General features: G+C 37.8%; 2 protein-coding genes across 4 annotated transcripts in view; one reads left to right on the forward strand and one right to left on the reverse strand.

Moving 5' to 3' along the window:
* The window catches only part of VPS26C (VPS26 endosomal protein sorting factor C), a 59,960-nt gene extending 56,797 nt beyond the window's left edge, over window positions 1–3,163 (forward strand). The window contains exon 12 of the mRNA XM_073360986.1: window positions 2,735–3,163. The gene's annotated coding sequence lies outside the window, so the exon portion shown is untranslated. The remainder of the gene's footprint in view (window positions 1–2,734) is intronic.
* Window positions 1–23,593, reverse strand: part of TTC3 (tetratricopeptide repeat domain 3) — a 131,330-nt gene that overhangs the window by 14,489 nt on the left and 93,248 nt on the right. For all 3 annotated transcript variants that reach the window (XM_073360973.1, XM_073360955.1, XM_073360964.1), the window contains 12 exons: window positions 22,791–22,867; window positions 22,211–22,366; window positions 19,451–20,366; window positions 17,325–17,390; window positions 16,362–16,511; window positions 15,866–16,005; window positions 14,110–14,178; window positions 13,441–13,537; window positions 10,353–10,453; window positions 9,212–9,305; window positions 8,267–8,368; window positions 1,979–2,406 (listed from right to left, as the gene is read on the reverse strand). In XM_073360973.1, coding sequence (XP_073217074.1) covers window positions 1,979–2,406; window positions 8,267–8,368; window positions 9,212–9,305; window positions 10,353–10,453; window positions 13,441–13,537; window positions 14,110–14,178; window positions 15,866–16,005; window positions 16,362–16,511; window positions 17,325–17,390; window positions 19,451–20,366; window positions 22,211–22,366; window positions 22,791–22,867 — 2,396 coding nt within the window. The remainder of the gene's footprint in view (window positions 1–1,978; window positions 2,407–8,266; window positions 8,369–9,211; window positions 9,306–10,352; window positions 10,454–13,440; window positions 13,538–14,109; window positions 14,179–15,865; window positions 16,006–16,361; window positions 16,512–17,324; window positions 17,391–19,450; window positions 20,367–22,210; window positions 22,367–22,790; window positions 22,868–23,593) is intronic.

Below are 23,593 nucleotides of genomic sequence, written 5' to 3' on the forward strand. Positions count from 1 at the left end.
CATCATGATGCTCTTTACCTGATCCAGGGGAGGAGAATAAGAAAGGGAGAGGAAAGGTCACTTACTTCTAGCCAAAAAATTTTTAAAAAAGGCCGGCAAAGAAACGATTGGAAGTAAAGTGAACTGTTACTATGGTAGTGAAGACTTGGTGGCAAGTTACAGTAGGGGATGTAATCAGCTAGAGCTGTGTTACAGAAATGAACTGCTCTGGGAAATTACAGACAGGAGGAGCCTAGCCCTTAGAACTTGGGCTGCAGAAATACCAAGCTAAAAAATTTCAGAAATTTATAACAGAACTGCATAGGTGATTTTTTTTTTAAATCATACTACCTGAGTTGGCACCAGAAGTTATAAATCCATAAAAAGTGTATACACTAAACTGCTATTTACCTAGCCGATTTTGGGATTTCAGAACAGTCACGTGAAATAGCCTATATGGGTTTTGTACTAGGACAAAAATCTTACTTTTGGAATTACTTTGTTCCTATGTTTTATGATAATTTGTTAATTTTTTCAAGAGATAAAATAAAATACACTTCTAACCTGAATGAGTGGTTTTGCCTCATCTTCAGTGTTTATTCTAGCATGCTTCTTGGATGTATACTAATTTTTAAATACTATATACATACAACACTTTGGAAGGAGCTCTACTAACTTTCTCTTCTACTGTACATCAAAGAAGGTGTTTGAGAAAAAACTGAAGGGCCTTTTATAAAGTACCACTGTCCTTGTCACATTCCTAATGGTATGTAAAGGGACTGATGCTTATTTGACATATTTTATTATTCTATGCTTAGTCTAAATAAAAACTAAGAGAGCCTTATTAGTTGCATGGTTAAGAACTCAAAATGCAAGAATATCAAGGTTGCACTAACAACTTCTCTACTTTGCCCCCATGTACATACACTATCATAGAGCTGAATTACATGATTACATTCTATTCCTCAATTACAATATAATATGAAATTTCCTACACCTTGTAATATTTATTCAGACTTTTATACTTACACCAACATGTTTGCTGTAATAGATCACTGTACCTTTGAGAGATGACTATAATTAGCATATAAGATATCTATGGTGGGTACTGAATAATTTCGTCTTTTTTGAAGCAGAAGCACAGCTAACTGCAGGTGCAAATTAGGGGTCAAAGCAAATAACTCTAAAGCTAATGGCTGCAAGTTTAGGTGGTCTATAAATACTTTAAACAGGACTTTTTACTATTACTTCTAGGGTATATACTTATTCTGTTGTATGTTGTGTAACTATTGTTGAGTATTTGCATATAAATGACTAATGGACTGACACACAGTAGCACATGACGTAGAAAACTAGGGTAGCATTGCATTGTGTTTAAAAATAATGTAATGCTTTAGACTGTCAATGTATAAACACACAAAAGGAAGCAAAGTTAAGAATGTGTATCTGACAGTGTAATCATAACTTTCTATGAATAATATAAGGTCCTGGTTACAGAATTTCCTCTCTTATTAAGAGAGGAAAGAAGATTGGGGGTTGGGTGGAGTGGACATGTCACCTTTGTCAGGACTAGTAGCAAATTGGTAACAGCATGCATAAATTCCATAATCTGGAGCATGTGGCTAGGTATAATTAAAATTCCACATCCCACTCACTTTGTGAAGTCTAAAGGAGGATCCTCCTCTCTCTTGCACACTTTAGCAGCTATCATGTCACCTCAGAGTGGGCTCTATCCTGCACACTTCAGCAAGTATGCTGCCCCATTCCTAACCGCGTTAGACTCAAATGCTATTAAATTTAGCCTCATGTACCGGGAGAGAATCCTACTTCAGCTGAACATTTTACAAGATTAATGGGAAGATAAGAAACCCCAGACAGGGAGAAAAATCACCCAAGAGCTTATCCTGCTCCCAGCTAAAATATGAGGAGATTCGCTGCCAAGAAACCCAGCACATGTTAGAAGTCAAAAAAGAAAAAAAACCTTTTAAAACAGTATTACCTTGTATAGTGTGGAAATATAGCCATTAGACGCTCAATGATATTATCCAGTGCTTTTGAAAGTGCCTTCTTGTTTGGCACTCTAACAGCTCCCAACTGCGTAGCTGATGCTGGATCATTTAGTTGTCTTTGGTTCGGCTGCATGTTCTGAGCAGTACTTCCAGAAATCCCTGATGGCTGGGCTACTCGGACTTGATCAGAGTATAATGCTCCTAAAGTTTCAGAGGGTATTTCCACTGATCCTTTCTTTGCAGAACAAGGATTAGGACTTCTACATGCTGTTTTATTTCCAGTTTGCACATTAAGTGTGGAATGCACTGGACTTTGATCTTTGGAGCTTGAAAATGCAGGAAGTAAAGTGGGACGGACAAGTGCAGACGAATACATTATGATGGCTGGATCATTAATAGGAGGACTGCCATACATTACCTATAAAAAAAGTCCCGCAGAAAGATGAAGAGTAATTAAAATATTAGTCAAGTACTATTTTCAAACATTTTAAGGCTACAGCTACTTCATGGACTGGGCTGTACTTAACTTAGGCAGTTAAGAAGGAAATACACAGTAAAAGACGACACTTCATCCTGACCTGATTTACCCCACGGGATAACCTGTTTGTAGCACACATGCGAAATCATGCGAAATACATGTGAAATCTGATAATTGTGCAGTACCTATAGACAAGATTTGCTCCAAACCTAATTAAAATATAACATGCACACAAATGCAACCCTTACCGTTATTTTAACTTATACAGAGTTCCCATGGTTTTAGCTACAGAAATGGTCCTGGCCAGTCATCATGGTTTTACAGAAGAAATATTTTGAAAGTGGCTGTGGGCATTTCTTCATTAACGATTCCAAGATGGCAGGTAAGAAATCCACCAACTGGAGGCATTTAAAAGTGGGGTTTTTAAAGGAGTATATTTAAAAACTTTAGCCATATAGGGGTTTTTATTTAAAGAAATAAATGGTTGCCGTATTCACCATGCTGAAAGGCTCTGCAGGTTTAGAATTCATTTTCATCACAGGGCTCTTTAAAAAAGGATACACTTATCCTCACTTTGAACACAATTGTGTCCACTTACTCATAATGAGTAGAGCCATACTCTACATGTGGACCTAGTGAAATCAAATCAGTGGAATTACTATTAGAATAATTTTCAGAGTAGCAGCCGTGTTAGTCTGTATTCGCAAAAAGAAAAGGAGTACTTGTGGCACCTTAGAGACTAACAAATTTATTTGAGCATAAGCTTTCGTGAGCAACAGCTCACTTCATCGGATGCATTCAGTGGAAAATACAGTGGGGAGATTTATTCAACTCCAACGAGAGACTGCTGAATTGGAATTAATTTGCAAACTAGATACAATTAACTTAGGCTTGAATAAAGACTGGGAGTGGATGGGTCATGACACAAAGTAAAACTATTTCCCCATGTTTATTCCCCACTCCCCACTGTTCCTCAGACGTTCTTGTCAACTGCTGGAAATGGCCCACCTTGATTATCACTACAAAAAGACCCTCCCATCCCCACTCTCCTGCTGGTAATAGCTCACCTTTAGTGATCACTCTCGTTACAGTGTGTATGGTAACACCCATTGTTTCATGTTCTCTATGTATATAAATCTCCTCACTGTATTTTCCACTGAATGCATCCGATGAAGTGAGCTGTAGCTCACAAAAGCTTATGCGCAAATAAATTTGTTAGTCTCTAAGGTGCCACAAGTACTCCTTTTCTTTAAACAATATTTGGTTTGTGGTAATAAGGATTCAACGTATGTATAATCTGAATGATTACACAGTAGAACTTGGAAATATGAACACGAGAGTTACAAACTGACTGATCAACCACACACATGGTGTAGTTTGGGGGGCAGGGAAGGCACTGCCCCCCAGACAGAGGTGAGGAGTGGTGGGGTCACATTCCACTGTCCCTCCCCCCAGATTTATGCAAGACTGAGCTGCACCGGGCTTGCTCTGCTTGGCCTGCCGGGGGGCATGGTGGCTCTGTTGTTCCCACGTTGCCCCCTCCTGCACATTTCCGGATCGCTTGGCCCCTTTCCCTGCAAGCTGAACCCTGGCAGTTCACGTATGTCAATAATGATCAAATAAAGTTAAAAGACAGGCAAAATGGCCCTTTTAAAAAGTGAAATACTCAAATGGAAGAAGTACAAGACTTAGAAAAGATTAATAATCTGACAGCTGCCCACAAAGTTATTTCACATGTAGTTCCATAAATTAATCCTCTTCAAAATTAAGTGCAGACTAATGATCCATAAAGCTTCAGTAGATTTTGCTCTACAGTGGCACATCATCTCATAAAGACGCTAAGGCCAATTTTTTTTTTTAATACTGATATGGATTGTCTCAGCAAACTGGAAGGCAGCTTTTTGTACCATTATGGAGAAAAGTAGGGTTTTGATTTCTAAATTCAGTGTCTACCCACCAAAACCCCTTGGGGCTGAGAGTACTATGGAGATGACATTATTTCAGAAATGAATCAAGTTTTCCTTGCATTACTCTACAGTGAAATCAGTTAAAAGATCAAGAATACAGGGAGAGAACAGTACTAGTTTTAGTTTCCCCATCTATAAAATCAGGATAACGCTATCTCCTTTAGTAATGTTTCTCAGATCTAAAGATGAAAACTATCATAACCCCATTTTGACCAGAGAGATTGGGCAAAGTTCAGGGCCTTGTGGGTTGTTTCTGTTAGGAGAAGAAATTGATGGAGTCAGGTATCCTTGATGCAATTCTATCTATTTATTTTCCTGAACACAAGAGGAATCAAATAGGAAACTGTTTGCTCAAAGCTCCAAGCATCTCAGCCCCAAAAGCACTCAGCATTTCTCAGAGCCACATTCCCAGTGCCTGTTCAGGCTGCCTCTGGTGCTTCCTTGCTCCTCTAGTCTTTCTGCTGTTTCTCTGAGGCATTCAGACGTACACAGCTCCACCAATCAATGCCTTAGCCCCAGCATTTGTTATATCCATCCCCCTGGGTCACATAGTTCAGCTTCTGCTCAAGTTTTAATATATGCCTGTGTTTTCGGTGGTACGCCCCTATTGTTTCACCTATGTCGTTACATAAAAATGTTTAATGACTTCTTTATATTTATCATGAATGAAAGGCAGCTATTACACCCACAAATTTCAACAAGGTTTAATCCAACCCATAACAATACTATGTAAGAATGAAGCAGCATTGAGAGGGGCTTAAGAGATCAGTACTCAGAGTACAGAAAAAGAAGATATTTAAGAAAAGGGAAGGAGAGAGAGAGAGAGGAGAAAACGGTTTTCATGTGGTGCAAAATTCAATGGCAAACCTCTACCTGGATTAACTATTCAGAAAAAGATTAAAAACAAAAACTATCCAGGGAAGTTGTGTACACAGTGCCCAGTACAATGGGGCCCCCATTCTGACTGGGTCGTCTGGCTACAGAATACAAATTAACAAAAACAGAAAAGAGGCCAGTTGCCAAACAGCATCAAATCTTTCTGCTTATTTTCAAAGCTCACTCACCAGAAATGCTACAATATAATAAGATGTGAGCTGAAAGGACATTCTAGGGACTGATAAGCAAATGAACTAAACAAGCACAGGTGTGCAAGAAAACTGCATTTGTTTTGTCGAACAGCTCGAAACTCACCATTTATAAACTGTAGAATGCCCTAAGTCTTCAGTCACATTATTTGACCACAATTAATGAGGGCAGTCACGTTGTCAAAAAATTATATACATTACAAATACATGCTCAGTCAAACAGTCTGGAAAGTACCAGTGTCCTAAGAGTTAATATAGATTTAAATCAGCAAGAGAATTACCATTTAAATGAATATTAGTTTTACACCATAAAATTCTTCCGGTGGTGGTGAGAAAGAACAGTTACTGACCCTACAGTAATGGCTGATCTCCTACAGGTCAAGTTGGTATTAGTGTGGATCCCACTGTAGGTACACATGTGCCTAATGTGCATGAGATTGGAGGTTCTTGTGGTTTTTGTTTTAAAAGTAGTAGTCTGTTTTGGGGCTGCGCTTGCGCCATATGCCTCTGTGTGCTCCCATGCATGGACATAAGGAAGGGACAGCTGTGACCCGCCTTCCATTTTCTTGCCATTTGAAACCCATGTTTAGATGAGGACTCTGAAAAGAGGGGATTGAAGGCAGGTTATGGGACTCACACTGACAACAGCAAAGAACCAGTTACTTACTGTAGGGTAAGTAATCGTTTTTTCAGCTGCATCAGTCAAACAGTACTTAGCAGCCATGTCCCACGCCAAGTCCAAAGCATAATCTTTGACAAAGGTCAGTTGGTTTTTCCATTTCACTGCTTTGCAGATTTCTGATTTAGGCATATTCCTGAAGCATGTGAATAGTACTGCTGGAGCTCTGGTGGAGTGAGACTTAGTATCTCTCCCACCAAATACACCAGCCAGCTGGTAACAGAGAGATATTGTGTTATCCATTGCTGTGTAGAGATGGCCTGATCTTTGGAATGCCCAGCTATAGCCAGAAACATGGGGAGACAGTGTGAAGGGTCCTGTCAATAAAACAAAACAAAGTCCTGGACACGTCTAAATGTGTGTAACTTCTTTTTGCCCAGTGCAGACTGTAGTTTCGGGAAGGAGATGGGTAGACCGATAGGTTTAGATAAAATTCTGAGGACTACACTGGGGATGAATTTTGGTGAGGTCTAAGCACCACTTTATCCCCATGATACGGTCATTTAGGGAGGGTTAGCCGTAAGTTCTGGAGGCTTGCTACCTTTTCTGGCTAAAGTGATAGCTAACAGGAAGACTCTTCAGAGTGAGGTAACTGTACACAGCTCTCAAAGTGGATCAAAGGGAGCAGGCTCCATGAGTCTAAGGAGGACTCTGTTGAGGTCCCAGGTAGGAGCAGTTCTCTGACTGGTGGGTAAATATGTAATAACCCTTTGAGGAACTCTGATACTGTTTGTGAGAAAAAACTGAGCACGACTGCACAAGCGGATGGCATGTCAAAACTGTTGGGAGGTGAACCTTAATAGAACTGAACAAGAGACCAGCCTCCTTTAAATGCCATAAATAGTCAAGAACCTTTAGTATCAAGGCCTGAACTGAAACTAGACTGTGTTGAGTGGCCCACATCAAAAAACCTCTTCCACTTAAGAGACAAATTTGTCTTTTTGGTGGATGTCTTCCTGCTCTGTATCAGGATTTCTTGGACCTTTTAGAGAGTAGTCCTTGTCCATGCTACTCAACATCCACACTGTCAGATGCAATGAATTTAGTTCTGGATGGAGTATCTGGCTGTGGTGCTGTGGATCATGTCTAAGGAGGCTGAGAGCTGACTAAGCTGTTGAACTGACACTTGTAGAAGGTCCAGCAGCCAACACTGCCTTGGTCAGTAGCCAGCAATGAGGACAACTGTGGTACTGTCTTACTTAACTTCCGTTATTACCATAGGAAATCAGTGGGAAGGTATATACAAGGCTTTAGAGGCTTTACTGCCAGTGCTGTTGCTGCAGAGGACTTCAGTGATATTGACATGGTTGGAGTCAAAGTTGCTGGTAAAGCTCTGCCTGTGCCATTTTTGCCTTCTTTCCATTGTCTGCTACCGGGTCTGATGTGCACTCGAGAGAATGCTGGTGAATCTGGTCTTGCTCTGGTAGTGATTATCACCTCTGTATCCAAACTGACCCACATGGATTACTCTAGCAGACGTAGCTTGAGCTAAGCATCCCTGGATTTGTGGGTCCTGGAGGAAAAGGCCTTGCACACAGAGCACATGACTGGGATGTGGCTTTCTCCTAGGCAGAAGAGGTTTTGTCCATCTTTGATGGAGATCAATCCCTCACAGGACAGGCACTGTTTGAATCCTGAAGGTTTGCAGTCTACCATGAGGTGCGACAGTTGTCACAAAGCACCTTGCCCTGCTTTACAGGGGGGTCACCGATAATCTTTTCTCTTTTGGAACATCCAATTCCAAAGAACGTGAAGATGGCGATTTCTTTGAAGTTGATTGAAAAAACAATTTTATAGTCTCTGAAGAGAGTGCCAGATCAGACACTTGCTAGGTTCCAGCTCCTCCTAGTGGGCAGTAAGAGGGAACTGAGGGAGGATCACTGCCACCCCTTCCTGCCCCCATATGAGGTAGCACAGACATGTTTATCAAAAAAATCTCCAATCTCAAATGCATGAAGCACAAGCACACCTACAATGGAATTCACATTAACAACACCTCAAAGAAGAACTTAGTGGTCTCATTTGCTTTCTATGAAACAAAGAGTTGCTAGCAGCTTTGAGATACTTACTGAGATGCTAGGAGGAGGTTGAAGATCAGCAGCTTTCACTTTAGAGAGATCATTTAGCTGTGCACCATTTTTCACTAAGTGAATTCTCTCTTCATACTGAGACTACAGAAAAAGACAAAGAATACCAAAAACAAATCAGCCTTTATATTATTCCACTTACACCAAAATAAGACCTCAAAGTACCAATTAACGCTAGTACATTTTGAGAGAGACCAATCAAAGACCTCATACATAGAAATAAGACTACATAGAAGTTTGCTTTTCTTTTTGCTATGTTAGTGTTTAGATTAAAAAATATGGCCATGGGAAGACACATTCATTAATTTTACAGATTTAGGATTACTGGGAATATTTTTCTCCAACTGTGTACCACTACCAGTTGTTCAGCTTCCTAGGATTTTTTTTTTTTTTTTTTTGTAAACAGCCTCTTTATTTGTTTTCCATACCCCACCCCAAACATAAGAGAAGACTCATTATAAGGTATGTGGACTTGGTAAACTAATGAGAAACGGTGGTCACATTTTTGACCAATTCAGCAAGGATGCTTGTGTGAGCGAACACCTGGGCCCACACAAAGCCCCACTGAAATCAATCATGCTTCATTTAAAAGAACCCCACATGAACCTCTGCTGATTTCAGTGTGGCTCCATACAGACAGGTTTGTATGCTTCATCAGGACTCTTACAAGTTATTCATTTAAGTAAATACATCAAGAGTAGCTATTTGAGATCTGTATTAAATAATTATAAAGGAAATATAAATCCAAATATTTATAATTGTTAAATTATTTTCAAAACTAACAGTTTGCATCCATCTTTAAAACAGAGGATACATATATTGCTTTGTTTAACCTACTGGGCACATCACAATTCTAAATTTGGTAAGAAGAGATAATTAAGGAGGACTCTTATAATACAGGAAAATGTGTTTGGAAAACAGACTTACTTCTACTTTTTCCATTTCTTTCTTGATATTTGAAATAAATGTTTCCCAAGAATCAATCTGTGACTTCAAATGAGGTAACACTGAAGTGGGACCACTGAAATATTTCAAATTTTCAGTTCAAAATAATGTGATAACTTGAGTTTGTAAGTGATTTTCCAACAGAGAAAACTGCTACCCAAAACCGTAATGCTCTCCTTCCCCTCCCAGGTAAATCATAGCTGAAGACTTCAGTCACACAGAATTTTAACAAATTAAAGTATCAGTGTCTGTCTACTAATTTCACCCTTAGGAACTGGCCAGTCTTGGAAAGTAAGAACCCGCAAGCAACAGCCAAGACTCCTAAGGATACCCCAAGACCTGGAGAGGATGCTGTGCAGGGAGGAGGAAGTCTCTTGGGTGGAGCCAATCCCAGCTCTGACTCCTCACATGCAGAAACAGACCTCCACCATGCCCATCAGTCTTGCTCCATCTCCTACTTCTAGTCCTTCTCCCTTCCTCAGACCATCAGGCAGGAAAACGTGGGCAATTCTGTGCTAAATGAACCACCATGGCTAAACTAGAACAGGCATAGAGCTGCAAAGTCTTTTACTCTGAATTTTTCCCATGTTGGATAGTCAGAGATTGAATGCTAACAACCAAGAGAATATTCTTTACAATTGATGTAATTCACAAAGCTAATAAATGCCACTTTGCTTTCCTAAACTTTCAGAACTTAATTTTTCAGGTCTTTAAAATCTGATGCAAGGCATCATAACACATTCTTGGACACAGCTTTAACATGGTGTTTGTACATTCTAAAAGATGTAGTTAGCTGTCTAAAAAATCATCTATGATGGTATTTATTTAAAGTCACCAGTGCACCTGGCAATGTGAATACCTGTTATCTCTAATAGAAATGTACAGTTCCATTAAACAAATAAAAGGAAGTCTAAATTAGTGAGAGGATATAAAACTATATTAAAACCAGAAAACAGGAAGGTAAAAAGATTATATGCAATTACTGAATTTTCATGTTTGTAAACTGAATCTAGACTAAAATGTAATTCTAGATGAAATAGTGACAATGTTCTCTAGTTAGACTTATCTTATGTTTCTATTTCATAGTTGTTACACAAATTATAGTGATGTATTAATTGCATACCTGCTCATTAACTTTAGCAATTTAAGCTTGGCTTCTGCATTTGCAGCTATGCTGTGTAATTTGCATACTTCAGTGTTCTTCCAGTTTTCAAGTACGGACACCTAAAATTAAATTTACTGACTTAAAAGACGCACAAGCATTTTCCTTAGCACAAGCAGTTAAAACTAAGTAATTATTAATCTAAATTCAGCCTCAATCTGGTCTTCAGTAAACATGCTGAGCTGTGGTTTTATGATGCAGTGAAATACATTTCTACTCAGGAAAGGCCTAGCTCTAGAATATCTCTGTAGTAAGATATTTCAAGCAGCGTTAAAATGCAGTGGCAGAATTGTGTGAGGAAACAATGACTCTCAGGTGGCTGCAAACAGCCTGCTGAGCATTAAAACTTTCATAAATAGTGAAACTCTTTCCATCCCCATCCTTAGAAAACAGGTAACCTTGATATTGTGCATTATCTTTATGATTAAAAAGGTATGTATCTATTTCAAGGCAGATATACTGGCTTCTAGCTCAACAAGAACCACCTTTTTCAAAACACACAACTTGCAATCACAAGCAAATTTGACAATCCAAAACTTCCTTAAAAGGAAAGTTGCATAACATCTTTTTATTCAAGAAATCTGAGTTAAAAGCATCTGAATATAGAAAAACATACAGGTTTTAGAAGAAATCACCTAAGAGAACTGTTAGGGACAGTCCTATTATTTACAAGATGCCAGCCTTTGAATGAAATACTCAAAGGGATCTGTTTTCAGAGTAACAGCCGTGTTAGTCTGTATTCGCAAAAAGAAAAGGAGTACTTGTGGCACCTTAGAGACTAACCAATTTATTAGAGCATAAGCTTTCGTGAGCTACAGCTCACTTCATCAGATGCATATCGTGGAAACTGCAGCAGACTTTATATATACACAGAGAATATGAACCAATACCTCCTCCCACCCCACTGTCCTGCTGGTAATAGCTTATCTAAAGTGATCATCAGGTGGGCCATTTCCAGCACCCATCCCACCACCAACCTCAGCCTGGTCCAGTCCACACAAGAGATCCACTTCCTGGACACTACAGTGCTAATAAACAATGGTCACATAAACACCACCCTATACCGGAAACCTACTGACCGCTATTCCTACCTGCATGCCTCCAGCTTTCACCCTGACCGCACCACACGATCCATCGTCTACAGCCAAGCTCTGCGATACAACCGCATTTGCTCCAACCCCTCAGACAGAGACAAACACCTACAAGATCTCTGTCAAGCTTTCTTACAACTACAACACCGACCTGCAGAAGTAAAGAAACAGATTGATAGAGCCAGAAGAGTTCCCAGAAGTTACCTACTACAGGACAGGCCTAACAAAGAAAATAACAGAACGCCACTAGCCGTCACCTTCAGCCCCCAACTAAAACCCCTCCAACGCATTATTAAGGATCTACAACCTATCCTAAAGGATGACCCAACACTCTCACAAATCTTGGGAGACAGGCCAGTCCTTGCCTACAGACAGCCCCGCAACCTGAAGCAAATACTCAACAACAACCACATACCACACAACAGAACCACTAACCCAGGAACTTATCCTTGCCACAAAGCCCGTTGCCAATTGTGCCCACATATCTATTCAGGGGACACCATCACAGGGCCTAATAACATCAGCCACACTATCAGAGGCTCGTTCACCTGCACATCCACCAATGTGATATATGCCATCATGTGCCAGCAATGCCCCTCTGCCATGTACATTGGTCAAACTGGACAGTCTCTACGTAAAAGAATAAATGGACACAAATCAGATGTCAAGAATTATAACATTCATAAACCAGTCGGAGAACACTTCAATCTCTCTGGTCACGCAATCACAGACATGAAGGTCGCTATCTTAAAACAAAAAAACTTCAAATCCAGACTCCAGCGAGAAACTGCTGAATTGGAATTCATTTGCAAATTGGATACTATTAATTTAGGCTTAAATAGAGACTTGGAGTGGCTAAGTCATTATGCAAGGTAGCCTGTTTCCTCTTGTTGTTTCCTACCCCCCCCACCCCAGATGTTCTGGTTTAACTTGGATTTAAACTTGAAGAGTGGTCAGTTTGGATGAGCTATTACCAGCAGGAGAGTGAGTTTGTGTGTGTATGGGGGTGGGGGGAATGTGAGAAAACCTGGATTTGTGCAGGAAATAGCCCAACTTGATTGTCATGCACATTGTGTAAAGAGTTGTCACTTTGGATGGGCTATCACCAGCAGGAGAGTGAATTTGTGTGGGGGGGTGGAGGGTGAGAAAACCTGGATTTGTGCTGGAAATGGCCCACCTGATGATCACTTTAGATAAGCTATTACCAGCAGGACAGTGGGGTGGGAGGAGGTATTGGTTCATATTCTCTGTGTATATATAAAGTCTGCTGCAGTTTCCACAATATGCATCTGATGAAGTGAGCTGTAGCTCACGAAAGCTTATGCTCTAATAAATTGGTTAGTCTCTAAGGTGCCACAAGTACTCCTTTTCAAAGGGATCTGTGCATTCTAATTCTACTAGAAATAGATGTGCCGATATTCCTATTCAAGATCAGTAATTTTTTAATAATAAAAAGGATAAATTCTTTTTTGTGAGTAATTCCCACTAATGGAAACTATGTGCATGTCAAAGGGATAAAACATTCTTTAATTGCAATTACCTTTTAATAGGAGACTTAACTTTTTAAATTTTTTCTGGCAATATATCACATTGACCCAAACATCCAACCTCTTCTAAAAATATATACACAGAACAAATACAATAGAACCTTGCTAAGTTGCAGTGTCTCAGAGACCCTTGGTGAATTAGCAACGAAGTGAACAAAAATATCCAGGATAGCGCATCACAAAACATACTTTGCTGATTGAGCAAGTATAGTTTTAATTATTTATGTTAATACTTCTAAGCATACTATTAAATGTTGTGTGGGTGATTTTGTAACAGTGACGAAGTCATCATTAAGATGAGACCTCACCAGATCTCTCTATTAAAACTATGCTGAAAAGTGGGCAGATCAACCTTTTTTGTGGGGATTGGTGAAATGCAAAGGAGCAAGGTTCTAGTGTAGCACATTTTACCTCTGCTGCAACAGCTCTTTTAATACACTCCTGGTAATTATCTTTGCTCTTTTTATTTAGCTCCTCCAGTTGTACTTTTTCATTGGCAAATTTATTACTGTGAAGTAAAATAAAATAAAATAAAAATGAAGATGTCAAAAAGAATACTGGGATGCCATCTACATTTGAACTATATTCCAAAAACTCTACAACAGACATTTGTTTCCTCTTCTATAAAAATATACATCACTGCTAACATTATGTACAGTACATGTAGACATGGATATTCGACTAATTATAGGACAGTGCTAACTCATCTTAAATACGGTGGGGCAGATACACTTGAATGATAATTCTATATGAATAATTCTAAACCTACCACTTGTAGACTAAAAAACTAAGGGCTAGTCTACACTGGCAATTCTAAAGCTCTCCCAGTGCGCTAAAAAAAACACCTCAACGAGGGGCATAGGTCCCAGCGCTCGTGCACTGTCTACACTGGCGCTTTATAGCGCTGAAACTTGCTGCGCTCGGGGGCTGTTTTCTCACACCCCCTAAAGTTGTTGCAGTGCTGTAAATTGCCAGTGTAGACAAGCCCTGAGAGCAAGGCTACAGGATTGCTATAACTAGAACCAGTATGTGAGCTCCCCCTGCTGTACCACAGCAGCACTTAAAAAAAAAAAAAATTACCTGATCTCCAGGAATTTATCCAAATACACTGTATATTGCTTGTCCTTCTCATCAATGTTCCTCAAGTATCTACGTGCATCATAAAAAAGGAAATCTATTAAGTCTGGCTTGAAAAATGTTTACTCAGCAACCACAATACAATCTTCTATAACCTTAGTTGACAAATAAGTCTATGCATTTGATTTATAGTTTTGTAGGTAGTTCATTTAGGATTTAATCTCTTAAGTCCACAAATTTGCTTTCTGCTATATCAGCACTGTGAATTTGTAATTTGAATGTTATTTAAGATTATTTCAAGATGTGACCCAACCCATCTAGCAAGACAAAATAAGACAAAATTAATCGATAAATATGCAAAAAGAAAACACTGCAAAACATCCAAGGTTCAAAGTCTCCTGAGGTTGGTGGTCTATGTAAATAGAGAACAATAAAATTACAGGAAGATGTCAAAGCCAATCAGGGATATATCACTAAACCAGTTTCAGTATATGTTTTGCAAGTTAGAAGAAAGCAATACTGAATGTGTTTACCTACAAAAAAAAAAAAAAAAGCATGTTTAAGCAGATATGCATCTACCTTAACGCAAGTTCAGTGATCCAACACCTACCTGAAAGACGTCTAAAAACCAGATGACTTAGTCAGTATTTATGAAGTGTTAAGATGATTGTTGGAAAGCACAATGAATTATTATAAAACCACAACCAACCCTCAACAACTCATCCAATACATCACTAGTTTGAAAATTTCTTATTTGCTACTATTGCCAGTGCTCACTGAGTTGGGTGGGTGGAGAGGAGTTGATTTAGTTAATGCCCTCTCATCCACAGCCAGAGAGCCCTTTTGCCAAGAAACCTCACAGCATGGGGATGATAGGAGCCCATGTAAGGGATGTGCACCCTTAATAATAAGGATCCCAGTTCCATAGAGATTCCTTTCAGGCTTCTGTTTTATAGGACAGGATAAAAACACAGTAGGCATAAGGAAACACTTGTAGTTTCACACTGAACTGCAAAATCACTACTTCTGAATCGAATATCAAAACTACATGCTACTTAGATGCAACGATAGCATGAAGTCAGGTGTAACTATATCAAGAAATGGCAGAATCAAAGCAGGAGGAAATCAATGTTGTCTTTGGATTGCCCCAGAAATGTTCTGTTGCATGGCAGAATGAACACAGAAAGTGAATCTGAAGTGTGAGCTAGAGCTGGGATCTGGCTGGGATGACTGTGTAGTGGGAATGGAGGAGGAGCATAGGAGTTGAGGGAATACAATATGGAATCAGTGATGGTGAGGGAAGAGAAGAAAAGTTCAAAAGCAGTGGAAAATTAGGGGGTGCTCAAGGAAGTGCAAAGGGAAAACACAATACTGAAGATGGTAGTCTGAGATGGGAAACAAGGTATTCTGTAACCTGGTTATGTAAATTATTCTGCACGCAGACCTATCATTTTCAGTAGGGCTAATCACAGAATAAGGTATGTGATTTTTAAGGTGTCACACCCTAAGAAAACAAGTCTGGTCGCATGTATTCTCACTTCATACCTGTTACCCAGCTACCAACCATCACCAATTTTGTAGATTTTTATCGTCAGAACAATAATATAAATTATTCTGCCATTCAGTTGTAATATACAGAATCAATATCTAAGGTTTATTTCTAGCCAACTAATATTTCAAGTACTTATATTGCTGTTCCCATTTCTAAAATCATGCAAACAAAAAGCAATGTGCATCAGTTTTTAAAAGGGTCCCTTACATCTCATTGGTATCTGCAAGTTTTTTGGATGTATTCTTTGTTGCTTTTAATTTCTCTTGGTTTTCTTTTTTTTCTTGTTGCCATTTCTTAACTTCCATTTCTAAATCTTGGTGAAACCAATCCAGCTCTCTTTGTGTAATCTAGAGGCAGAAAATATTTAAGAAAATGTAGCTTCTTAAAGACATTTCTTTTAAAAATTACTAGAGTAAGTTGTGGGGGTTTTTTTGGATTTATACACCTCCTAGCAAATGCATGCTGATTAGAACACGTGTTCCAGCCAGTGTTTGATTCACATTCAGATGAAAATAAACAGGGCTACTCAGAACAAGTGAAAAACGCATTCTGTTGTTAAAGCTAAGCTTTATTGTGATGATTACCACTTACATCTCAAGTGCATTATTGATCAATAAGCTGTCTAAAACGAAGAGGGTTTTTTAAATAATTCCAATTGCTCTATATCTGTTACCCTACATTGGGGTATGCGTAAAAATTTTACCTTGTTTTCTTCAACTCTTTTTTTTAACTGCTCTTCCAAAACACTCGTCTCGTCTGAGCTTCGGCACTGTAACTGTTCGTATTTTTCCTTTGCTTCCTTAAGTTGCTCTTGTAATACCTGATGCTCTTTTTCCATACGTAAAATATCTCCCTGAAATTTAGGTTATGAAAGAACTTTTGTTATAGAACTCAGTATCCTAGAGAACAACATGAGTCCACAATACATTAATAGGAAAAGATTAATGTGAACTATGGTCCAAGATCTCAGAGAACTTTGTTGATAAAATGTTTAAAAGATTTTGAATTCAACTCAAGAAACAAATACTGATTCAGCACTGAACTAGCATGAACACTTGGAAGGTCTGTTCCCCCCTTGATGTGATCCTATCAACTTGATTCTTCTATATCCCAGAATGGAGGGATGTAATCAATGCTCAGAACTGTTGGAAAGGAAGAATTACAAAATTCACCACTGAAACGGACTCTAATGGTTGGGCAACTAGAGAACCTGAGTTCCAAAACTGCCACTTCTTTTTCATTAAAACTCTATGAATCCGACACTATGACATACTAAAAAGCAGGTCCTAACACTATGGCTGGGGGGAAAAAAAAAAACCAAACAAACCCCAAAGGTCACTAAAATTCTCTGTCATTTTCAGCCAGATTCACTACTAAACTTTTACGGGATGCTTTTTATCTCAAGCTCCTCTTGATCTATACAAACGGAATGTTTTAATAGTTTGGAAGTAGTTTCGGTGATTTAAACACTCGTCCCACAAACAAAAAAAAATCCTATAATGATAGATTTTTAAGTTTTACTACTAAAGTGACTAATTTGTTGAGTTTTATTAGCGAGATACTAAATTAAATGACACTATGCACTTCTCGTTGGAACCTTAATTCTTCCTTATCTAATTAGCAAAGGCTTTCAAAATATTTGCTAAATAAAAATACATGTACTTACTTGTTGAGTTTCAAATGGATAAAAAGGCATGGTATTAGCATCCCTATCTGCTAATTCCTGATTTACCTAGAATACAAAAAACCACTAGTTATTTAAATTAAAAAAAAATTATATCCCATCTACACTTGCAACCAGTCCCTTAAAAGTTTTGCAGTGTAGATGGGCCTAACTTAAAGCCACATTAACACCTCTCTTAGCTCTTGAGTAGTTCCCATTTACCAGACTTGAAGGAACCATCTTGAGGATAACAATATTGTAAATGACAGGTTTCAGATTAACAGCCGTGTTAGTCTGTATTCGCAAAAAGAAAAGGAGTACTTGTGGCACCTTAGAGACTAACCATAATGTCTGCTGCAGTTTCCATGGTATGCATCCGATGAAGTGAGCTGTAGCTCACGAAAGCTCATGCTCAAATAAATTGGTTAGTCTCTAAGGTGCCACAAGTACTCCTTTTCTTTTTGTGAATATTGTAAATGAGTTCCCTAAAATGGCTGCATGTGTAAGTGAATGCATGATATTTGGTTGAACTTTCTCCACTCAGGTCAACAGACAGACAGATATTCATATTATGTTTAAAGAGCAACCCCTTCCCTCAGATTCCTTAAAAAGAAGCTTGAGTGAGCAAGCAGAGTTTCTCCGAAAGCTCAGGGTAGGATTTTCAAAAGTGTTTATGACTGGCCTCCAGCTCTTACTGAAGGCAGAGGGAGTTTTACCATGGACTTTGATGAGAACAGAGTTAGGCCAACACTGAATGCTTTGAAAATACCACTCTCAGAGTTCAAAAAACAAATTATTACCATGAATAATGTGTAATGCCTGAAAATACAGTTTAATTATAAATTTGCATTTGATAATCTGTAGCACACACAGCTCTAAAAAAGTTAGCCTCATTAGGGACAGTGGCGATAATGGAATTCAACATCAGCAAGCTATAAAAATTGTTATATTGCTTTAATAGTACTTTATTAATCTGACACTGGACTTCAAACATTGCCTGTTCCACTAATGAGGTCATGTTTCCAGGTGAGATGTCTACTACCTGCAGTAGTTTCCGACATGCAAATTTTATTTGGAAGTTTTTTTTCAAATGCTTATTTGAAGCAACAAATGTTTGGGTTTTCTTTTCTTTGTTTTATCTCCATTAACTTTCAGAGTCCCTAAGAAATCCCTAATATTGAGACAATAGTTACTAAAAGTATGATGCAGTTGCATTTCCCACTGTACCAAAAGTCTTAAAAGTTTACTTCTGCTGATCTTGCAAGACTTAAATATGGCACCACTGAAAAGATATATAAATATTAGGCACATGAGGGGTTCTTTTTTGTAAGTGTTTCATTATATGCAGGTGTTAATTTGAAAACTGTTTTCCAAATGGAAAAACCAGGGAGAACAATCTGATTTTCTTCCCTTTGGTTTGAAGAGAGATGAAGGCACATTTTTATTTAAGTTATTTATGAAAAATAGGCAAACCCACAATTTGTATACTACCTTCTCATTCCTATACAAATATCAGCCTTTTTGCACTAACGTAACCAAATGATATAAATATAATTGTGAAAACGTTACTGAAGTGGTGCTGAGGAGCCATAAAGAGGCCAATCCCGCAAACACTTAGCTTAAAGTACAATGCTTGTTAGTATCTGCAGGACTGGATCCCAAAACAATAAGTCAAATTTAGTCTTAGCTGTATTTTATAAAATAGTTTAAAATACATAGACATTTAAATTGTCATCTTACGTTAATGTACAGTAAATTCAATATTTCAGAATATCTATGTATTTACTAGTCCACTGTGTTAATGTCTCATTTATTACGTATCAATTTAAACAACCACTGAAATAAAAAGCAAGTTAAAGAACAAGAACCTTCCCCAACCTATAAGATAAATTTTGTACTGACTTGTGTAACTCCTCCCCGTTAGTGTAAATTTTAGGCATTAAAAAAAACTCGATGTCCCTTTAAAGTATTAAAGGGACAAATGTGAATGAGCTGCAAAAAGTGGTTGTGTCTGCACTGACAGCCCTAGAGAATTAAGTGTTCTATTTATCAAGTAAGAACAGGAAAGGAAATTTAATGCATTACTAGTCAAAGATCCTTAAAAAATTCTCTTCCTTTTAATTTCTTACCTGAATAGCTATCATCCTTGTAAGTGGAATGCTTTTCACTACAGGTGTATTTTTATTCTCAAATTCCATCTTAACAGCAGATGTATCATATTTAACTTCCTTAATACTGCTCATACCCTGGTCAAGATTATCTTCATAAGAGCTGTAGTCTGACTTCACCAATACATACTGAGGGTCCGGGTATGTTTGTATTTGACTTGGTATATGATTGCCAGATATGTACTCTCTGTCTGATATTATTGTTTTATCAATATCAAGAGGAGCTTCATAATCAGCATATATATAACTAGGTTGCCCAGTAACATCTGGAATAGGAGGCATTTGACAAATCATTGAGAACGTTCTTTCATTTTCATAACCTGAGGAAACCTTAGTCAGAGGTATATCATGATTATCAGAAATAGAGGAGTGCAGCAATACATTTGAAAAAGATAGTGGTCCTTCTATGGTATCAATACTCTGACTAGGGAGAGAATGCATTGAAATATAAGAAATATGTGAAGAATATCCCGTGACTGAATAATCTGGAGTTTCACAGTTTTCTACTGTAGTATTAGTAGAAATTGGCATATAAGGTTTAATATAAGACACTGGTTTGAATTCTTTAGCAGCTGGGTTTAACTGTAGTTTGCTCTTGGAATTTCCAGGAATATTTTGACAGGCTATGCGATTTTTCTCTTCACTTCTAGTATCTTCTTCAGTCTCCGTATTTTCCTTAAGCAGAACTGCATGCTTCATCAAGCCAATAAGATCATCCATCATAACAAAATGAAGGGATTCCAGAAGGAAAGTTTTCAGACCACCTGCATCTTCCACAATCTTACGGGCTTCTGCAGGGAAATGTTCATATTCTCCAACTAACAATTTATCATCAATTTCCATGGGACCATGTTCCTCCAAGATCTGAGAGAAATATCTCGAAAAAAAACAAACAGTTATACTCATTAATCCAAACATTTTTCATTTCACTTTTAAGTCATACTTGATATTTACATTACTGTTTTAACAGTAATTTCTACAAAGACAAATAGTATTAGTAATGTATTAAGAAACTTTTGAAATCGATTTTTTTTTCAGAAAAAAAAACACATTGAGAAATGCCTACTAATTCTAGATATTGGCTCTCTATACCTCTTCTACAACTGTGACTCAAATGAACTTCTCCAAACACAAGGCCAATATAAAAAGGAGATGGCCAGAGGCAAGAGCTAAGATGATGACTTACTGTAATAAGCTGCAAACCAGAATCTCACAATTAACACTTTATTTCTCAAAGAGAAGCTAGTGTTATATACTTTATCTGAAGCATTAGCAAGGAAAAGATAGTACATAATGTAGTTAGCTGAAGTACATGGATGTTAAAAACAAGTCACTGGAAATATAAATAGGAAACAATAAAACCAAACAACCTAGACAAAGTGTCACTATAGAAAACATTGGGGTGATATTAAATAGAAACTAAGATAGCTATTTTAAGTGAGGCCAAGTCAAGTGAACATGAAAGGGAGAAACAATAAAAGTTGACAACATCAGTGTGAGACATAGTCAACTAATCTCACTGTAGTTTTAATTTCTGCTGGAAATACTAAATAAGGAAAGTGTGTGTCCATTCCAATCCCTGTAAATTATTCCTTGATGACACAGCTGCCATTTTTATAGTAAAGCAAATGAGATTTAAATGTAAGTTCGTGTGCCAACAACAGAGACAGACATCTCAGGAAATTAGTAATAGTATCAAAATCTTCCACTTCTAAGTCACTTGTTCAGTCTTAACCAAGGGTTCATAGAAATCAAGTATTACCAACTGCCAGCTATCTCGTGGCCTCTGTGAAATAAAACTGGTCATCTCTGTTCAGTTCCCAGCAGACTCATGTCCACATCAAACCCAATACCACCACAATTTTTATGTATTTCAGAGTAACAGTCGTGTTACTCTGTATTCGCAAAAAGAAAAGGAGTACTTGTGGCACCTTAGAGACTAACCAATTTATTTGAGCATAAGTTTTTGTGAGCTACAGCTCACTTCATCGGATCCATACTGTGGAAAGTGTAGAAGATCTTTTTATACACACAAAGCATGAAAAAATACCTCCCCCCACCCCACTCTCCTACTGGTAATAGCTTATCTGAAGTGATCACTCTCCTTACAATGATGATGTATGATACAATGTATGATAATCAAGTTGGGCCATTTCCAGCACAAATCCAGGTTTTCTCTCCCCCTCCCCCCCCACACAAACCCACTCTCCTGTTGGTAATAGCTTATCTAAAGTGACCACTCTCCTTACAATGTGTATGATAATCAAGGTGGGCCATTTCCAGCACAAATCCAGGGTTTAACAAGAACGTCTGAGGAGGTTTTAACTCAAAGATGAAGCATATGAGAGGAGGAGGATGTTAGAACAGATGCTGTATCAGCAAAACAGATCAATTCTGCCTCCAAGGCTGTCAATCTACCAGGAACAACCTCCAGCTTTCCCTTTGATGGAATTTCTTGTTCCCTTACATCAGCATTTATTTGTATTCTTCAAAAGTCTGAGGTATTAGCTATTATCAATTACACTCTAAATTTAGATTTTAGGATGTTTTATTCATGTCTACCGGTTCAGCATTTCTTCCTTCAGAAAATACTGTAGATTAAATCTCAAATGGATGATGCAGAATTTATCTTCATATAAGATGGAAAATTCACCCAATTTTTTTTCTTTAAAAAAAAAGGACAAATATTTGAAATGACTGAACAGAGAAGTTTACACCTACTCATATAAACTTTCACATGTTGGGTCTGGGTTATTATCCAAAAGTCTCTGATAATTGTTACTGTCTGAAACATTGTCATACAGAGCTTCAAATTCTTCCACTTGATCACGAAGATATTCTGGAATTATGAAAGGCTCACCAGGATTCATAAAACTTCTGTTGGGAAGAGAAATCTTATGATTTAAACAAAACAAAAAACAGACCTTGATTTATTGGATTCATCCAATTGACTAATGCACAGGACCCAAGATTATTTGATTAAACTAATTTTAAATTTTTTAATAGTAATGTTAAGAGTGGCTTGGTACCCCTAAGCAACACTCTGAGAGTCTGAATTTCTTGGTGTCAGCATTCTTTTTTTTTAGGCTAACTACAAAGCTTTTGTAAAGACTTTTTTTACCCTTAAATTACTGATAAGTACCCTCAACCTCAACTTTCATCTTAATAGATTTTTTGGTCTGATATCTGTTTATGGTATAAATCCTTCCGAGCAGGGACTGTATCTTTTCCTCGTTGTGTAAAACAGCACACTCTGGGGTGCTATACAAAAACAATAATAAAGCTGTTTGCTGGTACTCACAAGGTATTTTCTTCTGGAAATATACTGTCTTCTTCTCGGGTTACTGCACCAACCCCGCCAGATAGTACTAAAATAGGCTAAATTAAAAAAAATTACAATTTTTTACTTTGCCACAGTATATAAAATTCAAGTATCTACAAGATAGTGATCCACCATCAGGAATGTAAGTGACTTATTTGTATCAAATCCTGTTTTAGTTTGACATGTATTCAGATGCCCTATAATGAATTATGAAATTTAACCACTGTGATTACAACAAAAGCTAGAGGACTCTGATTAAGCCTGCCCAAAAATCCTTCCAGAATTAAATGATCGTCTGTTCTTCAGAACTAGTTGTATAAAGCAGGAAAGGGACATTCAGCCCCAAATGACTTTTCACTCTTTGTTCATCTAAATCCTATGACATTTTTCTATCTTTTCATTTACTCTCAAATGTAATCTATGGTCCCTATTCTACAAATATTTAGGCACTTAATTTCATGCATTAGGAAAATTCCCACTGAGAATTGGGACCAAATTGGGACCAAATTTTAGAGAGTTGGGACCAAAGTATTTATTTGATTTATATTCTGTGCCTCAACAGGCTTTTTCTGTTAACTTGCTCCTTTACATTTGTTACCTTTTAAGTTAAATAATTTTACCTACTTTTATCATTCACTCCTAAGTTTCATTTTTTTTGCTTTGTCATTAAGAACAATTTTCATTAACTTCACATATCTATAACTTTAGAAGTACCCTATCTAATACTAATAATAAGTGAAAGATTTTTAACTTCTATTTTACTACAGTTTCAAAGTCAGCTG

The sequence above is a fragment of the Lepidochelys kempii genome, chromosome 1 (assembly GCF_965140265.1).
Source record: "Lepidochelys kempii isolate rLepKem1 chromosome 1, rLepKem1.hap2, whole genome shotgun sequence".
NCBI classification, from domain to species: domain Eukaryota; kingdom Metazoa; phylum Chordata; order Testudines; family Cheloniidae; genus Lepidochelys; species Lepidochelys kempii.